This window comes from Spermophilus citellus, assembly GCF_964194105.1.
Source record: "Spermophilus citellus genome assembly, chromosome: 1".
NCBI classification, from domain to species: domain Eukaryota; kingdom Metazoa; phylum Chordata; class Mammalia; order Rodentia; family Sciuridae; genus Spermophilus; species Spermophilus citellus.
In genome coordinates, this window is record NC_138182.1 from 92,852,959 (window position 1) to 92,876,164 (window position 23,206).

At 38.9% G+C, this 23,206-nt stretch overlaps 1 protein-coding gene and 1 pseudogene across 2 annotated transcripts; both read left to right on the forward strand.

The window, feature by feature from the left end:
* Positions 1-12,169: 12,169 nt before the first annotated feature.
* Positions 12,170-21,317, forward strand: LOC308644261 (olfactory receptor 14C36-like; annotated as a pseudogene). The gene is made up of 3 exons: positions 12,170-12,198; positions 13,507-14,052; positions 21,165-21,317. The product of its transcript is annotated as an olfactory receptor 14C36-like (transcript).
* A 256-nt stretch (positions 21,318-21,573) lies between these two features.
* LOC308644309 (olfactory receptor 14C36-like) lies at positions 21,574-22,506 on the forward strand (the record flags this gene model as incomplete). The annotated part of the gene is made up of 1 exon (XM_081285281.1): positions 21,574-22,506. One exon carries the CDS (start codon positions 21,574-21,576, stop codon positions 22,504-22,506), a length of 933 nt encoding a protein of 310 aa, XP_081141407.1.
* Positions 22,507-23,206: the final 700 nt, after the last annotated feature.

Consider the following 23,206-nt stretch of genomic DNA (forward strand, 5'->3'; position numbering starts at 1 on the left):
TAAATTTATTGTATCACATCCATAATATTAATTTTTCTATGAGACTGATCCTTGAAAACAGTAAGTTCAATTTAAAGAAGTTTTCAAGTTGTAATTAAGTCACATAAGCAAAGAAGGACATCAATTAAGATGATATAATTCAATCTACTTCATGGAGAATTAACTAATTTCTTTTGAAGCTACAAAAACAATACATGTTTTAGTAGGAAAAAAAACTAGAAACAAAGAAAATGTCTGCAGTTCTACATCAGCTTCCAGATCCCAAACACATATTCAATTGTCCATCTCATATTTGCCACAAATGTCTAGAGGTTTTCACCAAGGACTGCTGGAGAGGCCAGAAGTCAGTATAGAAGGGTGAAAACCTGCAAGGTAATTAATATGGATTTATCTCATCACACAACATCTCTGAACTTGTCATATGTATTTACTTTCTTATACTATGGATCATTATATTATTTCTCTCATGTAAATCAAATTATTTAAAAATACCAATACTTCTCTTCTTTCCAAAACCTTAGTATCTGAAACCCTGTAGTCATATTTGTAACATTGATAAACACCTCTTTACAAATTTCTGCTTTAAAGAGACCTTACCTTGCAAGTGCACAAGCCGCTGGGCTTGCATGACCTCACACCAGCCTGTAGAGTGAGTACTACAGCCTTGTAGAATGGACAGAGCCTGTTTGGGAGCTCTTCATCTGTAAATTAGTAGAATACAGAAAGCTAGTGCAGGTGAGTAGTCATTCAACAAAGCCACCAGGCATTAGTTCATTAACCACTGTGCAGGAAGTCCTGCACTTGCTACTAAAAGGAGAAAAACTTGAATGATACAATGTCCAAAATCAAGGAATTTGTACTAATGACTTGATTATTGATTACATAGTGATTTATTAAAAATAATATAACATACTGATTTCTAACAGTGCACAAAAGTGGAAAAAATTGAAATTCTACAGAGTCCCAGAGAAATTTATTTTATCTGAGCCTCCTGGTGTCCCAATACACAATAATGGAGAAAATTTGTTTTAAGAAAATTTCTGGTGGAATTTTTTGGATCTTCTAGGTGTAGAATTGTATCGTTGGCAAATAGTGCTAGTTTGAGTTCTTCTTTCCTATCGGTATGACTTCATTTCTTTTGTCTGTCTAATTGCTCTGGCTAGATTTTCAAGAACTATGTTGGATATAAGTGGTGAAAAAGGGTATACCTGTCTTGTTCCAGTTTTTAGAGAACATGCTTTCAATTTTTCTCCATTTAGAATGATGTTGGCCTGGGGCTTAACATAGATAGGTTTTACAATGCTGAGATATGTTCCTGTTATCCCTAGTTTTTCTAGTGTTTTGAACATGAAGGGGTGCTGTATATTGTCAAATGCTTCCTCTGCATCTATTGATATGATCATATGGTTTTTATCTTTGAGTCTATTGATGTGATGATTCCATTTATTGATTTCCATATGTTGAACCAACCTTGCATCCTTGGGATGAACCCTACTTGATCATGGTGTACTATCTTTTTAATATGTTTTTGTATTCAATTTCCCAGAATTTTATTGAGAATTTTTGCATTCATTAGTGGTATTTATCTGAAGTTTTCTTTATTTGATATATCTTTGTCTAGTTTTGGAATAAGGGTGAAATTAGCCTCATAGAATGAGTTTGAAAGTGTTCCCTTTTTTCTATTTTATTAAATACTTTGAGAAGTATTGGTATTAGTTTTTCTTTAAAGGTCTTGTAGAACTAGGCTGTGTGTCCATCTAGTCCTGGGCTTTTCTTGGTTGGTAGGCTTCTGATGGTGTCCTCTATTTCCTTGCTTGAAATAAATCTGTTTACATTGTGTATATCATCCTGATTTAGTTTCGGCACATCATATGCCTCTAGAAATTTGTCAATGTCTTCAATATTTTCTATTTTATTGGAGTGCAAATTTTCAAAATAACGTCGAATTATCTTCTGTATTTCTGTAGTGTCTGTTATTATATTTACTTTTTCATCATGTATGTTAGTGATTTGATTTTTCTCTCTCCTCTTTCTTAGCATGACTAAGGGTCTGTAAATTTTATTATTTTTTTGAAAGGACCAACTTTTCATTTTATCAATTTTTTTCAATTGTTTCTTTTGTTTCAATTTCATTTATTTCAGCTTTGATTTTAATTATTTCCCATCTTCTAATGCTTCGGGGCGTCAATTTATTTTTCTTTTTCTAGGGCTTTGAGATGTAATGTTAGGTTATTTATTTGTTGACTTTTTTTATTTGAAGGAATAAACTTTATGCAATGAGCTTTCCTTTTAGAATTGCCTTCATAGTGTCCCAGAGATTTCTATATATTGTATCAGTGTTCTCATTTACCTCTAAGAATTTTTTAATCTCCTCCTCTCTATACCACGATCTGAGCTGACTTCATGAAAGAAGGTTTGAAAAGCCTTGAGAAAATGCTAGGGAGTTTTAAATTAAAGAGACAAGACTCTAATTACCTTTAAAACCAGTTCCAGGATGGCTCCTCCCAGCTCCAGGTTCAAGCCACCAAATGTGGTAGTGAGGTTTACTGAAGAGGCTAGCGAGAGAGAAGGAGAATATGCCAAGGAGTGGACTTTTATTGGGGAACAAAAAATTCTGGGGAAAATCCCATCCAATGAATATTAAGGTGGGCAGCATCCCAAGGTCAGGGGTGATGAATGGGTCTTTGGGGCAGTGGCCAGACATGCCTCTGCACAGACAAGCCCTCAGACTTGGAGAAGGATGGGGAAAGCTCTGACAGAGCTGTGCCTAAATGCCTCTCACCCAGTCAGGGTGGTAACTCAAGTCATGTTCGAGGATGACCTCCCACATTCCTTGATATCTTTTGCAACCCATTGTTCATTCAATAGCATATTATTTAGTCTCCAGGTGTTGAAGTAGCTTTTATTTTATATTTTGTCATTGATTTCTAATTTTATTTCATTGTGAGCTGATAGAATTCAGAGTCATATATCCACTTTTTTGGATTTGCTAACAGTTGCTCTGTGGCATAATATATAGTCTATTTTAGAAAAGGATCTGTGTGCTTCTGAGAACAAAGTGTATTTGCTCCTTGATGAATAATATATTCTATATATGTTAATTAAGTCTAAGTTATTTATTATATTATCGAATTCTATAGTTTCTTTGTTCAGCTTTGGTTTGAAAGATCTATCCAGTGGTGAAAGAGATGTGTTGGAGTCACCCAGTATTTTTGTGGGTGATCAACTTCTTATGATTGTCCTTTCAATTCATATAATCTAATATGTCTATATTCTCACATCCTACCTCATAAATATCTCAAATAATTATTATTATTTGACTCTTACACTTGAGAAGAGTTTGATTGATAAACATAGATGCTCAATTTTGGGAGGGCACATATTTTTATAATTGTTATGTCTTTTTATGTATGTTTCCCTGAAGCAGTATGAAATGTCCATCTTTATTCCTTTTGAGTAACTTTGGCTTGAAGTCTATTTTGTTTAATACAAAGATGGAAATCAATGCTTGTTTATACAGACCATGGGAATAATATATTTTATCCCATCCTTTCATCTTCAGTTTGTGTATGTCTTTTCCTGTGAGATGAGTCTTTTGAAAGAAACATATTATTGGGTCTCTTTTTAAAATCCAATCTATCAGTCTATGACTTTTGACTGGTGAGCTTACACCATTAACATTCAGAGTTATTATTGAGACATGATTTGTATTTCTGGTCATTTTTGTTTATTTTGGTATTTAACTTGACTTTGTTTAACCTTTGTTTGGTGTTTCCTTTATTATACTTCTTCCCTTTGCAGATTTTTATTGTTGTTTCTTACTGCCTCCTTGTAGAATATTTTGCCAAGAATTTTCTATTGTGCAGGTTTTCTTGCTGTAAATGCTTTAACTTTTGTTTATCATGGAAGGTTTTTATTTTGTCATCAAATATGAAGCTTAATTTTGCTGGCTATAAGATTTTTGGTTGGCATACATTATATTTTAGAACTCGATATGTTGTTCCAGGATCTCTGCCCACCCCAGCACCCTGTGACCAGCAACCTGGAGAGAGGCGCCCCATGCTAGGTTCTTTATTTACCAAAGCATGGCTCCACAACCCAACATTAGGTTACACATAGGCTTGAGGCCACCATCACCATGAAACTGAGATATGACCGCTTCTATCAAAGAACAATGATAAGGACCTAGTAAGACATCACCAAGCTCTCTGTGGTCTTGGCTGCACTAGAGGTATCTCTACTAGCGGTGCTAACAGTTATCCTGTTGCTGATGTGAAAGGGAGTCTTGCCTCTCTCTTGTTTCTCCCACTAACAGCCAACTTCTTATTATCACCCTTTCACTAGTCATATAATCTAATACCTCTATATTATCACATCCTACCTCATAAACATCTCAGCCAAACCCCACCCTCTCTTCTACCATTAGAAACTGTAAACCATTCCACAAACCTATTGACTATATGGTATAAGATAACCAAACTCATCATTTATGATTATAGTGACAAAACTGTTAATATAAAAATAGAAGCTTACTGATCTATGGCTGCACATTGGGTACATTGAGCACTGCAATATTGATCTCCCCCTTAAAGGTGAGGTATTGGTAACAAATAGAGACATTATAAGACAATAGGGCAGAAGCTGTAATACATCGGATCTATACTGCAAGAGAGGAAGTCACATAGACATCAAGAAAAAACAAGGGAGGAAAGTGCCTCAAACAAACCAAGAGACTACAACAGTAGAATCCATAGATAGCACCATAGATGATGTATAAGAGAAGAAATTTGGGATATACATAACTAAATTTATCTGGGAATTAAAGAACAACCTAAGTGAGCAGATATAGGCAAAAACCGATTACTCCAGCAAAGAGATAAGAGTGCAAATACATGCAACCATCAATCACACCAACAAAGAGATAAGAGAGAAAATAAGGTAGCCGGAGATTACTTCAAGAAAGAGATAGAGATTATGAAAAACAAACAAACAGAAACCCTTGAAATTAAAGAAACAATAAGCCAAATTAAAAAAAAAAACTCAATAGAGAGCATCAACAACAGACTAGATCACTTGGAAGACAGAACCTCAGACAATAAAGAAAAAAATATACAATCTTGAAAAGTTGGCCTCACAGTGAAGATGGTAGAAAAACCATGAACAGAATATCCAATAATTATGAGATACCATCAAAAGACCAAATTTAAGATTTATTGAGAGAGGAAGGTTCAGAGATTCAAATAAAAGGAATGCACAATCTCTTCAATGAAATAATATCAGAAAATTTCCCAAGCATAAAAATGAATTGGAAAATCAAATACAATTGACCAAATGTACAAAATTACAACATATCTACACTAAGACCATTACAGTGAAAATGCCCAGCCTACAGAATAAGGAAAGAATTTTAAAGGCTGCAAGAGAAAAAAATGAAATTACATATAAGTAAGACCAATTCAGATCTCAGCAGATTTTTCAACCCAGATCCTCAAAGCCAGGAGATCCTCGAACAATATATTACCAGTTTTTAACTTGATTTAGTTTCTCCTTTGATTGGCTTTTTCTTTAGTGTATTTCTGCCCTATGCTTGTTTTCACTTTTTTAAATTTCATCCTCATGGTATATTTTGCTAAGAATGTTCTGTAATGCAGGCTTTCTAGTTGTATATTATTTTTGTATTTGTTTATCATGGGAGGTTTTTATTTTATCTTAAAATCTAAAGCTTAATGTTTGTGGATATAAGATTCTTGGCTGGCACTCATTTTCTTTTGGAGTTGATATATGTTGTTCCAGGAACTCCTAGCATTGAGGCTGTGGTTGAGAAATCAAATGAGATCCAAAATAGTTTCCCCCATAGATAATCTCATAATTTTCTCTTATGGCCTTTAAAATTTCATCCTAATTCTCCATGTTAGGTATTTGTGCATTCATGTGGGTCTGTTGTAATTTTATTCATTTGGGGATCCTGAAAGACTCTTGTATTTTACTTTCCATTGTATTTCTCAGTTTGGGGAAATTTTCTGGTATTATTTCACTGAAAATATCATGTGTTCCTTTGATTTGTATATCTATGCCTTCTTTTACACTTGTAAATCTTACATTTTGTTTTTTTCATATTGTCCCATAATTCTTGGAATTTCTGTTTATGGTTTCTTACGACCATCTCTTTGTGGCCAACTTTTTTTTCAAGATTATAGAATTTCTGTTTGATTTCATTTCATAATCTCTCTTTATTGAAGTGATATTTTACCTCCTGCAATTTGTCTCTAATTTCACTCTTTCTATCATACTTCATCTGACATCAGCTTAACTGAGCACATTCTGAACTTCTTCTCTGATATTTCTTCCACTGTGTCGTCAATGGATTCTGTTTTTCTAGCATCTTTCTTTCTCTGGGACACTTTGTTCACTTGTTTTTTCATGTTGTTCATGTGGCTTCTCATACTGTAATGTGGATCTGAGGCAGCAGAGTTTCAACCTTATAACTTACATTATCCCCTAAAGTTTTCAGTATCTCATCTTTAAGAAGGAGATCAATATTAACAGCACCCAATGCAAATGCTATCTAGCCTTAAACCTACTAGCTCTAACTAAATGGCCACAGATTTGTCACCTTAAACAGAAATCACATGATCAATTGTAGTTTACAATATAAATAGTATGTTTGCAAAATGGTTTACACCTCATTAGCAGAGAGACTCTGTTTATGAGACTGTGTGCATGTCATTAATAAACTTCCCTTTTGATTCAAATCCTCTACTGTTTGCTTTTTCTTGGGCTCAACCACTTTCCCAGCTGTCTCAGCCAAGCGTCCTGTACCTCTTTGTTCTTCAGGGTGTAGATGAGAGGGTTCAACAGGGGGGTGACCACAGTGTAGAAAAAGGTGAAAAACTTGCCGTTCTTTGAAGCAAAGTTGCTCTTAGAGTCAGTGTGCACCATGGCCACTGTCCCATAAAACATGAAGACCATGAGGAGGTGGGAGCAGCTGGTAGAAATGGCTCTCATCCTTCCCTCCTCTGATTTCATGTTCCTGACAGCCTGAGCAATGCAGCCATAGGAAGCCAGGATCAGTCCCACAGGAACCATGGTGAAGATGACAGAAATGATGGTAAAGTGGGTGAGGCACCACTTCCTTGGCCTCAAGTAACTTAAGGAACCAAGCTTAGCAACCCCATCACTGTTCTTACCTGATGACTGGCTACAACAACCACTGCAGAAGAAAGGTGGTGCCAGGGTCCTTCCAGAACCAAGAGCTGACATTCCCAGAACTGGTGAAACTGAAATCACTGTAACTGCTGCTTGATTTTACCCCATATATGTCCATTATCATAATTATCAAAAACCAACTAGGAATAAAGTATAAATATAAAGATATTACCATTCCTGAAAAATAGAGATGGACCAAGGGCATGGACACATGCCGGTAATCCCAGAGCTCAGCGGGCTGAGGCAGGATGATGGTGAGTTCAAATCCAGCCTGTACAGCCCCATGGGTGGAGTTATGCTCACCTGTTTCTTTGTAATATAAGCCCTTGCCCTGTTTGGGATAGAATGTTCCATGGAAGTGCCTTTCTGTGTCCCCTTATCTTACTGTGCCCTTGGGTGTGGCCTACCCAGGTGTCAGTCACCCTGCTGACAGTGGACATCATGAAGCTAGACTCAGCCCTCTGAAACTTGACCCCTTGCCTCATTTGAATAGCTTCTTATCAATAAAAGGGGTCAGTGCCTGCTTTCTCTCTCTCTCTCTCTCTCTCTCTCTCTCTCTCTCTCTCTCTCTCTCTCTCTCCTTCTGTGGACCCTTAAGGTCAGAGGAGCCATCATAGTGACCCCAGTGAAAAAGGTATTTTTGCTCTTGTGTGGTTATTTCTCACAGCCCAGTTAGCCCAGTTCCCCTAGAGTGACCCATGAGTGATTTAGTCACAAACAAAACCCGGCAATTAATATCCCTGGGTGGACCAAAAGGTCTAAGTGCTTAAGCCCCTGGGACAAAAACCACACATGATGGAATATTATAATCAGAATTGATAATAAAAATCATTTTCTTTAAAGAAAAATGTAATATTTGATGATATTATTGTGAAATAGAACTCAAATGTTATGTATGAGGTATCCAAGGAGAAATATAAAACAAAAATTGAAGCTAACATTGTAAGTCAGCAAACTGGGGGTTTCAAATAAAAAAGAAAAAAGAAAATTATGTCAAGAATAACTTAAATGTAGAAACTGCTGCAGATGTTTAATAATTTGAAAAAGACACTTAAAATCTTGAGTAAAATAAGAGAAAATTCAAAATATTAAAAGGGAAAGCATATGGAAATGGTAGGAGACCTTCAATGATACATAAAATTATAAGAGGTTATGAGGGGCAAGGGGTAGGGAAAAAAGGGAGAGAATTGAACAACAGCAGAGGAGGTAGAGAGGGAAGATGTGAGGGGAGGGAGGGGAGGGGGGATAGTAGGGGATAGGAAAGGTAGCAGAATACAACAGTCACTAATATGGCATTATGTAAAAATGTGAATATGTAACAGATGTGATTCTGCAATCTGTATTTGGGGTGAAAATGGGAGTTCAAAACCCAATTTGAGTCAAATGTATGAAAGATGATATATCATGAGCTCTGTAATGTTTTAAATAATCAATAAAAAAGGAAAAAAAATTAAAAGAGAAATAATTAATTTGTAAGCCCAAAATTTAAGGCTAAAATATAATTAATAAATTTGAAAATATAAGTGAATAGAAAGAGAAATTCAATCAAAAGTATTATTCAAAATTCTAAACCACATTGCTTGCCTCAGGATACATTGGCAGGCCACAGTTTGTGAGCTCACATTAGAGTTCTTTGTAGTAAACCATGCCAAACTGAATGAAATTCTTGCTGAATCTTGGTTTGGATTTCATTGAGATTTGGGACATTTAGAAAATGTCTATCACTCTTTGGCTTTAGATCCTGCCAGAGGTTCTGAGTCACAAGAACAGCTCCCCTAGGTGCTATGGACTTCATGATACTGGTATTCTTGAGACAGGGTCTTGCTAAGTTGCTCAGGTCCACGCTTAGTTGCCCAGATTTGCCATGAACTTGTGATCCTCCTGCCTCATCTTCACACTGAAATTACAGGCACGTGCCAACCTGCCCAGCCTTCCCCCAATGTTTAAGTGGAACACCAGGGCAGGAACTCAGCTTGTGGAATTCACAAGTTAGCTTGTAGGACTGGAAAAATTGAACATCAGCATCTTTCTCATTTAACACTTGTCAAAAAAAGCAACCATGGAGACACAGAAAGTCAGAAAATTTTGAAAATAATATAAATGTTTATTATTCTAACATTGAATACAACAAAAATAGAAATAAAATTACAGAAATGCAAAATTACAGAGATGCAAATTTCCTCAATAAAATACTGACAAACCAAACTCAAGAACACATTTAAAATATTGTACACTATGATCAAATGGAATTCGTCACAGGGAATATCATTTACTACTGTGTTCAGCACATCTACATATTTACACAATGAATGTGATATGTCACATTAAAAGAAAAGATTAAAGTTATATAATTATTTCAACAGCATATAAAATTACTTGACAAACTCAACATCTGTTCATGATAAAAATAAAACTCACAAATTAAGGGTAGAGAGTATGTATTTCAACACAATAATGGTCATATGTGACAAACCTTCAACTAACATCATACTGAATGGGGAAATCTGAAAGCTTTACTCTAAGACATAGAAGAAGACCAGGAGGACCACTCTCATGAATTTTCTTTAGTACACTACTTTAAGATCTATCCAGAGAATTAGATATTAGAAAGAAATAAGAAGCATACAAACTGAGGAGAAGAAGATCAGTTATTATCATATGATAATGATGATATCATTTTATAGAGAAAAAGATCTAAAAACTCCACCAAAAACTGATGGAAATAATAAACAAATTCAAGAAGTAATAGGATACAAAATAAATACACAAAACAAGTATCATCTCTACAGAGTAATAGCAAAATTTCTACAAAACAAATAAAGAAGTCAATATATTTTAATGGCTTCAAAACATATCTAGAAATAAACTTAATCAGGAGGTTAAAAAATCTAGATTGAAAAGTATAAAATATTCATAAAGAAATCACAAAAATAAATGAAAGTTATATTACGTTCATGAATTGGAATAATGAATATTGTTAAAATATTCTTACTACTCAATGCAAACCCCATCAAAACTCAAGATCTTATTCATAAATGGAAAAAAATTCTAAAACTAGAATGGAATCACAGAATATCCTCAATACCGAACCTAATCCGGAGAAAAGGGAGAAAAATTAGAGATATTCATTCTGTCTGACTTTCAAATATACCACAAATACATAGAAATAAATCCATGAAATTACAACTAAATTATTTTTAACAATGTTGCCAATAACACACATTGGGCAAAGGACCAAAATTAATTTTTTAATATTTATTTTTTACTTCTCAGCAGACACAACATCTTTGAAAGGTAGCAGAATATAACAGTCATTAATATGCTATTATGTAAAAATGTGGATGTGTAACCAATGTGATTCTGCAACTTGTATTTGGGGTAAAAAAGGGGAGTTCATAACCCACTTGAATCAAATGTATGGAACATGATATGTCATGAGCTTTGTAATGTTTTGAACAATCAATAAAAAAAAGGACCAAAATTAGAAATTCACATTTACAAAAGAATTAAACCAGGCCTCTGTCTTTCATGTTACTCAAAAATCAACTCTAAATGATTTAAGATATAAATGTGAGAACATGGTCTGCACAATACACAGCACCTTCTTTAAGCAGTTACTTGAGCTTCATAGGAAGAATCTGGTGAATGTTTAACATGGAGAATTGTTATTAGTGCTGATAGAGAAACACACAGCCACTTTATTTGCCAGCAGCACCCAGGAATTGCTGAGCATGCTCTGCCTTCCCCAGAGCCTCTGAGGTCCTACTCTTCTTATTTCCTCCTAGTACAGACTGACAATCCTGGGCCTCAGGGCCTCTTCCTAATATCACACAAGTGACTCAAGAGAGGGCCATGTCCCCCCAGGGTGCAGCAGAGCACCTCAGTGCTCTTGGAACACAGTGTCCTCCCTCTGCCATGGACAGCTCAAATCTGGTCCACCCACTTTTTGTGTCATCAGGGAAACATGAACATGATCAGGAGACTTGCTTCCAGCATTGCCGTGACCCCATAATTGACCCCCATGTGAAGCAAGGACAGTCCTCCTTCCTCTGCAATGTTGCAGACTTGGAACATCTAATGCAGCTTCCTACCACCATCTGAAGCATAAGAAGGAATACATACTCCTATGTCCATGAATAATCTGAAATAAAAACACATTACTTAAGATGTTGCAATAAATAAGTGCTATATGCATGTTTTTAAATGAAAACACATTTCTTCTCTCCAGGAAAACAAATGATAGAGAAACACGGAGAAATGTCATTAGACCTAACAGAACACCTCAACAGCAGGTCAGCAAGCCCTGCACAGCCCACACGACAAGGGAGGGGGACCCAAGATAGCGAGTTAGAGGGAGGCTGCAGTCTGTGTTGCTCTGTGACCTGCAATTCTAGTAGTGGTATACAGTTGCTCTGCTAGTTATTAGAGGACCTCCAAAAGCTGCTTGTGCAGCAATCCTGGCCACTGTGCCCACGCAGGTCTCCAGGCCTCAGTTCAGTGCAGGACTCCCAGCTGCTCGCCCACATAGGACCTCCAGCTGCTGTGCAGTGGTGGGACCACTGGCATCAGCACCCACACAGGATCCCTGGCTGCCTACTCACACAGGATACCCAGCCACTGCCCACACATAGGGCCTCCAGAGGCACTCCTATGTGGACCCCCATCTACCAATATGGGGCTCCCCTGGTAGTCTCCATCTTGGGACACTGCAACCACTGCCATAGTCCCCTTCATGTAGTAGCCTGCACCTGGGGGTAAAGGACGAAACCTGGAGACACAGGACGAGTTCTGGGGATAGCCATCAGCAACAACACTGCAGGCCATAGAGCTGCGTCTCTGAAAATGCCACGCAACTCCACCACTCAACCCAAGCCAACCCAACACCCCATCTGTGACGGCAGCTGCCTCCATCATGGGACACCTTTGTCACCATATTAACTTGGGGGAAATCCCAGCTTGGGACATGGGCTGGGGACTAGAAGCAAGATTAAGGTACCTATAGTCCCCAGTTACCCCTCTTCCCCTGCCACCACTAACCTGGCATAGGGCTTGAGGCTACACGGCTGGTCCATATCCCTCAAAGCCTGGTCCTGCTCTGCCAGCTACAAAACAGCTCTCCGTAACAGGTTTACGTCCCCCAGAGTGCTTCCCACATACCTCCAGAGAGAGGTTCCTGATTGGAAAGTAGAAAGGGAGGAAATGAGGGAGATCCAGTTTAGAGACTTAGAGACCAGAAACTGTGAGGGGTACATGTGATACAAGGAGATAAGACCAAGTGCCCACATCGCAGGAGCAGGCTCCAAAGGAGATCCTTGAGGTGCAGTCTCCACTGGGGACCAGCAGATACTATAGCCCAACCTGAGGATCTCTGCCTCCAAGATCAACCCTCCCACTCTAAAAACCTTCACTGACCTGAGAGTGGAGACACCAGGAAACAACAGACAAGCCCACCTATCAGATGAGAAGGGAAGCAGGAAAGATCCTGACCTCCAACAAAAACAATCCTTCTATTTTCCTTCGAGATTTTTTTTCTTCTTTTCTCTCTCTCTCTCATCTCTCAACCTCACATCCCCAACATTGGTGGAACCAAGTACTTTTCGTGTATTATGCTACTGAGGCCTGGGATGTCTGAACAGTATATTACAGTTGTGTTGCATATTCTTTTATTGCCTATTTTTACATTTAAAAAATTATGTTTGTTTTTTTGTACTCTGTATTGTCTTTCCAGTTGCTTGTCTCCCCCAAATAACTTTCTCTCTTTTCTACTCCTACAATCCAACTTTAGATTCCTTTTCCACTCTTCCTAAGAGCCAAAAACTCTGTATCCTCACCTCCTACCTCCTTAACTCTTTATCTTACACCTCACCTCTGGCTTTCTCATTGTCCACCAGAAATTATAGACCCTTTGGCAAACCTCCTGATTGTGTTGAAGATGAGAATTGAACTCACCATTTCTGTATATCATGACAAAACCATAAACATCTTAATATCAACTATTTGGTTTAAGGCTGAATGTTGTTTGTATTGCAATGTGTTAATATTGTTCTCCCCACTAAAGGAGAGGTATTGAAATCCTGCAGGGACACCATAAGCCTACAGGGTAAAAACTGTAATACCTCAGATCCACAGTGATAGAAGGGAAGACACCCAAACACCAAGAACAAACAAGGGAAGAAAATGCTCTAAACAAACCAAGATAATAAATTATTAGAATCCATGACCAGCACAGCAGAAAAAATGACAGAGACAAAGTTCAGGATATACATAATTAAATGTTTTGTGCATTAAAGGATGATATAGGAGAGCAAAAGTGGCCATCTGCCAGCCCCTCCAGTACCCCCTCATCATGAACCTCAGTTTTGTGTCTGCATGATGCTAGCTTCCCTGCTCAGTGGTCTGCTGTATGCAGGTGTGCACACTGGGAACACATTCCAGCTGTCCTTCTGACAGTCAAACATGGTCCATCAGTTCTTTTGTGATGTCCCCTCTCTGCTGAGGCTCTCCTGCTCAGACACCATAAGCAACATGGTCCTTTTTCTTGTCTCTATTATAATCATTGGTGGTGGCTACTTTGAAATAAAAATCATGTCATACATTTGCATATTTTCTGCTGTGGTGAAATTTCCCACCAGAGCCCCAGGGAAGGCCTTCTCCACCTGCACCCCTCACATCCTCATGGTGTCCGTCTTCCTCAATTCCGTCACAGGTATGTACCTGAGGCTTTCAGCAACCTCTAACACCCTCCAGAACATTGTTATCTCTGCCTTTTACACCATGGTTCCTCCCTTCCTGAATCCTCTCATCTACAGTCTCAGGAACAAGCAGGTAAAGGAAGCTGTGGGGACAGTAATGCAAAGACAGTTGTTCTCAGGGAGACGATAAAGATGCATTTCAGTATTAGCCTAATTTTACTGTTAAGATTTATAATTAGATGAAGGTCTTCAAATCTGGCCTTTACAGGTTACACTGCCTACCCTGGTATCACTTAATTAAGACCCATGAATGTTTTAATATAATAATTTTGTGATCTACACTATTATTTATATTCATCCTTCATAAAATGACATTAGGTTGAACTATAGAAAAAGAGAAAGCAGTAACATATTTAAGAATTACTACATATATGAGACTACCTTCTGAGCTATGAAAACAACATCCACATTTTTGCAATAATACATTTTATCCCAGGCAAAAATATAAATAATAAATACATTTGTATAAATTCAAATAGAGACTCTTGGGAGAGCAGACAGGAGGTCTCTTTAGGACTCAGAAACTTGACACACAAACCATTGACCATGCCTGCAGGGCATGGTAGACATGACTCTGAGCATGCTCAGGGAGGTGCATGGAGCAGACAGGCTGCCATTGGCTACCAGGATCAGTATGGCTCCAGCCTCTGCTGCAGAAAACCCTGTTTTCACACTGTGCTTGCTGTAGATTAGAGACTCAATGCATCCCTCTAAGGAAACAGCCCACAGGACAAGTGGATTTGCTCCAGCCCTAAGCACAGGCCTCCCACCTCCACAGAGGTCATTGTGCCTAGGAGGGGCAGGCCCCCACCTCACTTGCCCCACCCTGGAGAGTGCTTGATGAATGTTGTGTTCATGAGGAGTCTGTGGCTGGCTCTGCCCTGAACAATGCTGCTGGCCTCTCCGAGGTCCTGAGGGACAGGAGGAAAGACAATTCCAATAGTCCAGGGACAGTCCAAGGCCAAGATGGACAGGATTCCATGGCAGGTGATAGTGCTCCTCTCCCTCCATGGCCTGCAGGGAGGTCAGCACTGTGACCCCTGGACCCCTCTGGGGCTCCAAGAAGCAGAATCCTCTTCCTCTTTATCCTTAACTTTCTTTCCTGATTTCTTGATCATTCCTTCTCATAAATCTAAAAACAGGAGTCCTTTTTATCTTGGATCCCTCACCTGTGGAACACTGCTGTCGGATTGAAGAGAAGGTGTCCATCCACATCATTCTTTCTTCATTAAACTTGTTTCTAGGCATCTGACTTGGTATTCTTTCATAATGGTTTTTATATTCTGTACTTTCTTCCTAGACGTAGGGAAGGTTATACTAGAGATGATAGTTAACCTGTGAAAGCTAGACCGATCACCAGTACACCTGAGATTGGTCTTAGTTTAGAAGCTACATTGTTCTGATGACCAACGCCAGGTCCTGCTCACTATGTTTCACATGAAATGTCCATAAAGTAGTGGATGCTGCTGGCCTTGGCCCAGGGTCTGCTGAAGATCATGAGTGAGACAAGGGGACGATGCTCACGGGTCACTCTGAGACCCTGCTTCATTAGGCTTCCCTCTGTGGCTCATCATTATCAGTGTTCCTTCCCTGTGCTGGGCTCTGGGCCTCAGTTTGGTCTGTACCAATACTAGTACAGAAGGTTAAAGATTCCTTTGTAACTTTTGAATTTTCAGGAATGTAGGATCACCCTCGAGCTGTACAATGGTGACCAAGTCAAATACTGAATCTTGTTCTTGGACATTTTCCTTTGTTTCATTGTCCATGAGACTCAAAGTCAAATAAGGTGCATAGATGTAATAAATAATGTTGTCTATACTGCAGATGAAGTCACTTACATTGTACTCTTTTCCTAGCCTTGGAGCCCCCTAGGACCATACAGTGACATCCCTCCTCATTGGGTCTTTCAATCTCACAGACCTAGTGGCCTAAAGACCAAGGTGGCCATCATTCCTAATGCCTGTAGATACAGGGTCTTTGTTTTTTCCTCTCTTTTTCTGGATCAATACAGATTTATTTTCTTCCTTATTTTTCCTTTAGGACAGGCACAAGGTGGGGGATGAGTAGCTAAAGACAATATGGAAAAAGCCATATTGAAATGAAGATCAGAAGATAATAGCTCTGATCAGAACATAGGCCAACATTCCCTACAAAACCTAGCAAAGCAAATCCAGCAGCATATCAGATGGATTATAGAACACATTCATGTGGAATCTCTCCCAGGATACAAAGAAGCCCCTATAGAAGATTATCAACAAATCTCACCTCATGTTACCACAGTGAAGAGCAAAACATCCATCAGTGGATGCATGGATTTTTAAAGTGCTGGTGTATACATATAATGGACTGTTATTCATCCCTTAAAAATGAAATAGTGATAAATGCTACAGTGTAAAATAATTTTGAAAACATCAGGCTGAATCCACATCATAAAAACAGCACATATTGAATGATTCTAGTCAAACAAAATGTCTGGGACATATAAATTTAAAAAAATGGAGATTTTACACAGTGGTTTCCAGTGACTCTAATTAATGATAAGCAGAGATATTGTGTGTAATGGATTAGATGGTTCATTTGAAGATATACAAATATTCTGTACAAGATTTAGTTGGATATTGTGCAATTTTTAAATATAGTATATAACACTGAATTGATAACCATGAACTCTTGCCAAAGTTATCTTTAAATCATTTGCATTTTATCTCAAGGATAAGAAATGTTGCTGCTGAAATGCAGACTCTGTTAGAGGTTTCCCACTTACAGGTTGATGAGTGAGAGTTGCCCACCACCCTTAATGTTAACTGATCCCTGTAAACACTCCTCCTTCACAATAAGGAGGGCAGAGATTAACACACACAGTGAACACCATCAGTATCTCCTCAGTGTTACTCAATTTTCAATATTGACTTAGGGTGATGCTCAGCAGAGGAGTTCCACTGTGTCATCCACTGTCCATCTTGGCACATGGCCAGGTCCTCTATCCTGGGCTCTGGAGGTGCTGTTGCCTGGTGGTGTGCTCAGGCCTCCTGCTGTCTCTGCAGGCTGAGCTCTAGGCTCCCAGGGGCCCTGCTACCACTGGCCAGGCACCAAGTTCACATAAAGCAGAGATGACTGAGATTCCCACATCCCACATTGTACAGAGCTGGCTGGACTGGTCCATCTGGCTGCAGACTCAGTGGATGGGAGTTGCCAAGGAGAGACAGGGTTCTGCTCCCAGGTGGAGAACGGGTGACACTCAAGAGTGAGTACTTCGAAGTTAGAGTCCAAGCTCATCTGAGCCTAATTTTGATTCTGCTCAGCAAATTGCAATCTCATGAATATTTTGAGGTATCTCAATAAATGCTTGGTTAATTGTGCAAGAATAACAGGCACAGAGAAGTCTTGTAAACACTGTAGTAATTGCTGTGTACATATTAGTGTAACTGGAGTGCTGTGGACTTATGAATGCTGTTTGCAAGTATAAAATGTGATCGCTCTTCATACTGCCTCTTGTTGGTTTAAAATTATACTTTTCAAATTATTTTACTGACCACACACTTAGAAAATGCACAAAATTATCTGCATAGATAAGAGAGGTGTCCAGGAAAACATTTGTATCATGACAAGAAAGAAAATTGCCAAATAGTTGAGTTCATTTAGCAAATGATATTCTTATTTTTCAGTAGCGTTGAAAATAAAACTTCTAATATACTATAAAATTGTCATTGAAGCATTTTGAATTCACCAACTTCACCTTTCTGTCATGATGACAATTATGATCTCCTTTTCAATAATTTTTCACATTTCATACTAAAGTTATATCAGGTGTGATGAGGATTGTGTGTCCAGTGTAAATAATATAAAAATACAGTGGTGCAGCCTTTGGAAGCTCATTATCAAGCTCAGCATATGATAAGTGCCTCTCAGCATTCCCCAATGGCTGATCAATAGCATTAATCCATAACTCCTAATACAGAAAAATATAATTTAGAAAATGATTAATTTCTGTCTCTTACAACCCAAGAAATAAATGGATTATGCACAGAAAAGTGAAAGAAGGGGAGGCAACGTGGGGATCAGAAGGATGGTGGAATGAGACAGACATTATTACCCACTATACATGTATGATTACACTACTAGTATGACTCTGCACCATGTTCAGCCAGAGGAAGGAGAAGTTATGCTCAATTTGTGTACAATGTGCCAAAATGCATTCTGCTGCCATGTATAACTAATTACAACAAACTAAAAAAATTAAAAAAAACATTATGAGCCAAAAAATAAAAGAAATGCTTTGCATTTTTACTTGCGATCCATACACTTCTTCATTTTAAGCACTATCAAGAGAAGTAACAAAAGGAAAAAAGAATGTCAGCTGTCCCCAGTTATAGAGGGAAGCACTTGGAGCAGTCTCTCTACATACTTCTGGCATTAAACATATGCTGATATTTCATTGCACTTATTTTTTGTACCCTCAAGATATCTAATCTTGTTTTTCTTTATGCCCCACATTTTGGATTTTTTAAGGGAATATTCAATAAGCAATTTTCACCCATTAAAGAAGAATGTAGTTCTGAACACTCTAAAATTATGGAGGTCAAACTGCAAAAATTAAAGCCAATGTCTTATTTCACAAAATCTGGATTCATAAAGTATTCATATTTTTAAGATCTGCAGGAATACTCTGAGGACCTATGAGAGTTAAGTGATGATTCATGTATTTACTGTATCACATCCATAGTCTGAAGTTTTCTAGGAGATTCATCCATGAGAAAATTAAGATAAATGTAGAGAAGTTTTCAAGTTGTAGTTAAATCACATAAGCAAGAAAAGGACATCAATTAAGTAGAAGTAATTCAAAGTACTTACTAGAGAAATTACTAAATTCTGTTGCAAAAACAAAGACAGTATATGGTTTAGTATAAAAAAAGTGAAACAAAGAAAATGTCTCAAGTGGATCTTCTCCAGCTTCCAAATCCTAACAGATAGTTGATTTTCCAACTAATATTTTACACAAATGCCTGGGGTTGGTCAGCAATCACCCATGAAGGGTCCAGAAGTCAGTACAGAAGGAGAAAAAGCTGCTAGGTTTTTAATATGGAATTATCTCATCACCCATCACATTCTCAATTTGTCATATGTATTTACACCTTATATATTGTGTTATTATATTTGTCCTCTAATGGTAATGAATTTATTTTAAAATACCAACATTTTTCATCTTTTCAAATCCTCAAGGTCTGAAATACCTGTCACCATATTTATGTCCTTAGTAATATTTGTTGGGCGAGTACTGCTTTAAAGACATCTAGATTTGTAAGTGAACTTGACCTCACACTACCCTGCACTGTGTGTGCCACAGCAGTGCAGAAGGGGAAGAGCCTGCTTGGGAGCTTTTCATCTGTAAATCAGTGGCATAAAAAAACCAGTCTAAGTGAATGGTCTGAACTATGCCAGCAGGTGCTAGGTAGTTAACCACTGCGCAGGAAGTCATGCACTGCTACTGAAACGTAAAATGATGAATAATATAAGGTCCCAAATCAAGGAATTTGCACCAGAGACTTGAGGTGATGAATGTATATTGATTAGCTGAAAGGTTGTATACCATGTTGATTTCTAACACTCAACAAAATTGGAAGAAAAATTAGAGATTATGAAAAAGGTTTCAGAGGAAAGATTCCAGTAGAGTCTCCTTTAAAGCCCAATACCTACTAAGGGGAAAAAAGAAATTAATACATCACAGTAAAAAAAGTCAGCAGTGAACAAGAGAGTCCCTCAGGCTGAATGTCATGTGTGTCAGGAGGATCAGATTGCAGGTAGACTGACCCCTTGAACTTCACAATCACCACCAAATTAACAACAACCTACATGAGTCTGACCACCCACCTATTGCCCTGGGATACACACAGATTTCCAGAGGAGCCCAGGCAGGATGAGACGAAAGGCCTTTTTTCTAAGAGCCTGTGTTGTTAACCTGGCAATGTGCTGAGGAGGACCCCAGTTTACAGAGGGTTGAGGAGATGAAGATGCAGGTGACTCAGGAGTGAATTGGACTGAACTGCTACAGAAGTGTTGAAAGTATGAGCAAAACCTTCCTTTTAGGGTTTACAGCCAGTTTCAGTTTGTGAGATTGTGACATTGATAAGAAAGCAATATAATAGAAGGTGTTACCAAGACTAAGGCAAATTATGTTCTGGACAAAAGATGCTTCAACTTCATGGTGCTGAACATGAAAACAGAACAAGGTAAAGGTAGAAGTTTAGGTCAAAGTCAGCTGGGCTGGGACCTAGAGGTTGAAAAGAACATATGCTGCTCAGTTGGAGAGGAAAGAGCCTCAGGGAGGCTGGGACTGGTCTGGTTGAGGTCGTTTGGCCATAAGACAGCACCATGCATGTCCTGGGGGAGCTGCAGGGAGAGTGGAGGCCTGCAGGCAAGTCCAAGTGCAGTCAGGTCACCTCAGTTTTCACAACACTGGACCTGTGAGCCTGGGTGAGAAAGTAAATTCTTGAGATGTTTTCCAAATGAGCCAAATTTATTCGTGTTCATGAAGATATATTCTACACCATTATAAATAGTTTCCTATATATTAAAAAAAGTAGAAAGTAATTATTATTTGCATTATTAAGTGTGAATACAATGGCAAAATAATGTGGAAATTATATTCATGGACTAAAATGAAGGTAAATAAATTGGAGAATATTAAAGAATGCACTATCAGACAGGTGGCCATGCAGGAGAAGAGGGAAATGTCGGGCTTTTTAGCCCCCCATTCCCTCCTGACCTGTGGGAGAGATGGGGGAGCACACCCCACTAGGACAGGCCAAGAAAGGTAAAGGTCAACTGGCCACCCACACCCAGCCCTCCTTCTCAGGAGGACAATCAGACACGCCAGGGAGAACTGTCAAAGCAGGATCTCCTTTAAAGTGAAAACATACACAGCTAATATAATGTACAGGAGCCAATCAGGATAAAGGTCAACAGGGTGGGGAGAATTTACATCTACACCCATCCTACAGGCAGTAATATCCATGAGGGCAGAGGGGTTCTGATGCTATCCTAGAGGTGGTTCCATTCTTCATCCCAACCCAGGGCAATGCCTTCTGGCTAATTGCTAGGTGCTCTCTTAGCCACATGTGGCCCCAGGACTGGGAAGTGAGTGAAGCCAGCAAGTTAATTTTCCTCTTTTCTGATGCAACATGCCCCACATTACATTATGCCCTACAGGGAAAACCCCTAGAAATGCTTCACACAGGAGTCTCAGAAGGTCAGTGGAGGCCTGATGGGGAGCTGTGGACAAGCCCTGCAGTTCAGGTCCAGACCCTGGGCTGCAGACCTCCATACCTGCACCTGGAGATGCACTCCGCTCAAAATGAGTAAACATATCAGAAAACCAAGAGTGATCTTCCTCTACAGAGAAAGCAATTGCCAAATACATGAAAAATACTACAAAAAAGAATATACAAAGTAATTGCATTTTTTTCAAATGATCAATGGAGGTTTTTTAACACATGCTAGACAGGAACTCTATGACTGAACAACAATACCAGCCCCAAGTAATTGTATTCATCATGTTCTCTTTTTCCTTCCTCTCTCTTCTCTCTTTATCTTCTCAGACAACCAGAATTTACAGCAAATGGCCAATGCCACCATGGTAACTGAATTTCTCCTCCTGGGCTCTCCTGAGGGCTGGAATCTGAGTTTCCTCTATTTCACAGTATTCCCAATGACCTACCTGGGTACCTTGTTAGGGAACCTTCTCATCATCACTGTCACCACTGTTGACCAAAACCTGAACACACCCATGTACTTCTTCCTCAGGAACCTGTCCATCTTGGACATGGGCTTCATTTCCATCACTGTCCCCAATGCCTGTGTCAACTCTCTCACTGGCAACAGGGCCATTTCAGTGCCTGGCTGTGCAAAACAGATCTTCTTGGTCATTTTTTGTGCATATGTGGAGATGCTATTTCTCACCATCATGGCCTGGGACCACTATGTGGCCATCTGCCAGCCCCTCCAGTACCCACTCATCATGAACCCAAAGTTTTGTGTCCGCATGATCCTGGCTTCCCTGCTCAGTGGTCTGCTGTATGCAGGTGTGCACACTGGGAACACATTCCGGCTGTCCTTCTGCCAGTCAAACGTGGTCCATCAGTTCTTCTGTGATGTCCCCTCCCTGCTGAGGCTCTCCTGCTCAGACACCACCAGTAACCTGGTCCTCCTTCTTGTCTCTGCTGTGCTTATTTGTGGTGGTTGCTTTACATTTATTGCCATGTCATATATTCGCATATTTTCTGCTGTGCTGAAATTTCCCACTGGGAAGTCAGCGAAGGCCTTCTCCACCTGCACTCCTCACATCCTCGTGTTTTCCGTGTTCCTCAGTTCTGGCACAGCTGTGTACCTGAGGTCCTCAGCAACCTCTGATACCCTCCAAGACATGGTTCTCTCTGCTTTTTACACCATGGTTCCTCCCTTCCTGAATCCTCTCATCTACAGTCTCAGGAACAAGCAGGTAAAAGAAGCTGTGGGGAGAGTAATGCAAAGACAGTTATTCTCAGGGAAATGATAAAGATGCATGTCAGCATCATCCTAATTTGTCTGAGTGAAGTTCAAGATTAGGGAAAATGCTCTTCATATCTGGGTGATACAAGTTAAATTACCTACTTTAATGTCACTTTGTGTGAATATGGATCCTTTATAAAATGTGTAATTTAATCAATGTGTCTTTTAATGAGTTAATATAATTTAATATATTTGTTGAAATCATTTGTGGAGGCATACATTAAAGATTCATCAAATACGTTGCAGTGCCTGTATCAAGTATTGTCACAGAGGAAAACTTTACCAATCAAATCTGAAGAAAACTTACACTCACATAATATGCTATTATTCAGAGAAGTGTCAAGCAAAATTCTAAGCACTGTGGTACCTAACTGTATCAATTTAACTACTTTGAATATATGCAATAATTAAATACTGAAGGAGTTATAACCAATCTATTTGGAACATGAGAAGAGTAATTCCTTGTCCATGAATAAACAGAGAGCCCTGTTTACCACACCCTGTGTCCCAACAGTCAAATCCATCCACTAGAAAGAGCACCTGGTGCTTCCCTGGCAGTGGCAGCTGCCAGTCTTTTATTATGTCCATGAGTGACTCAGTGGGGGGGACAAAGCATGCAGCATGAGTTGCAGGTCAGCTCTATGGTTTACCTCCCACACATCTTACTTATGTGACATCTATACTAATGTGCCATGCCTCAAAAG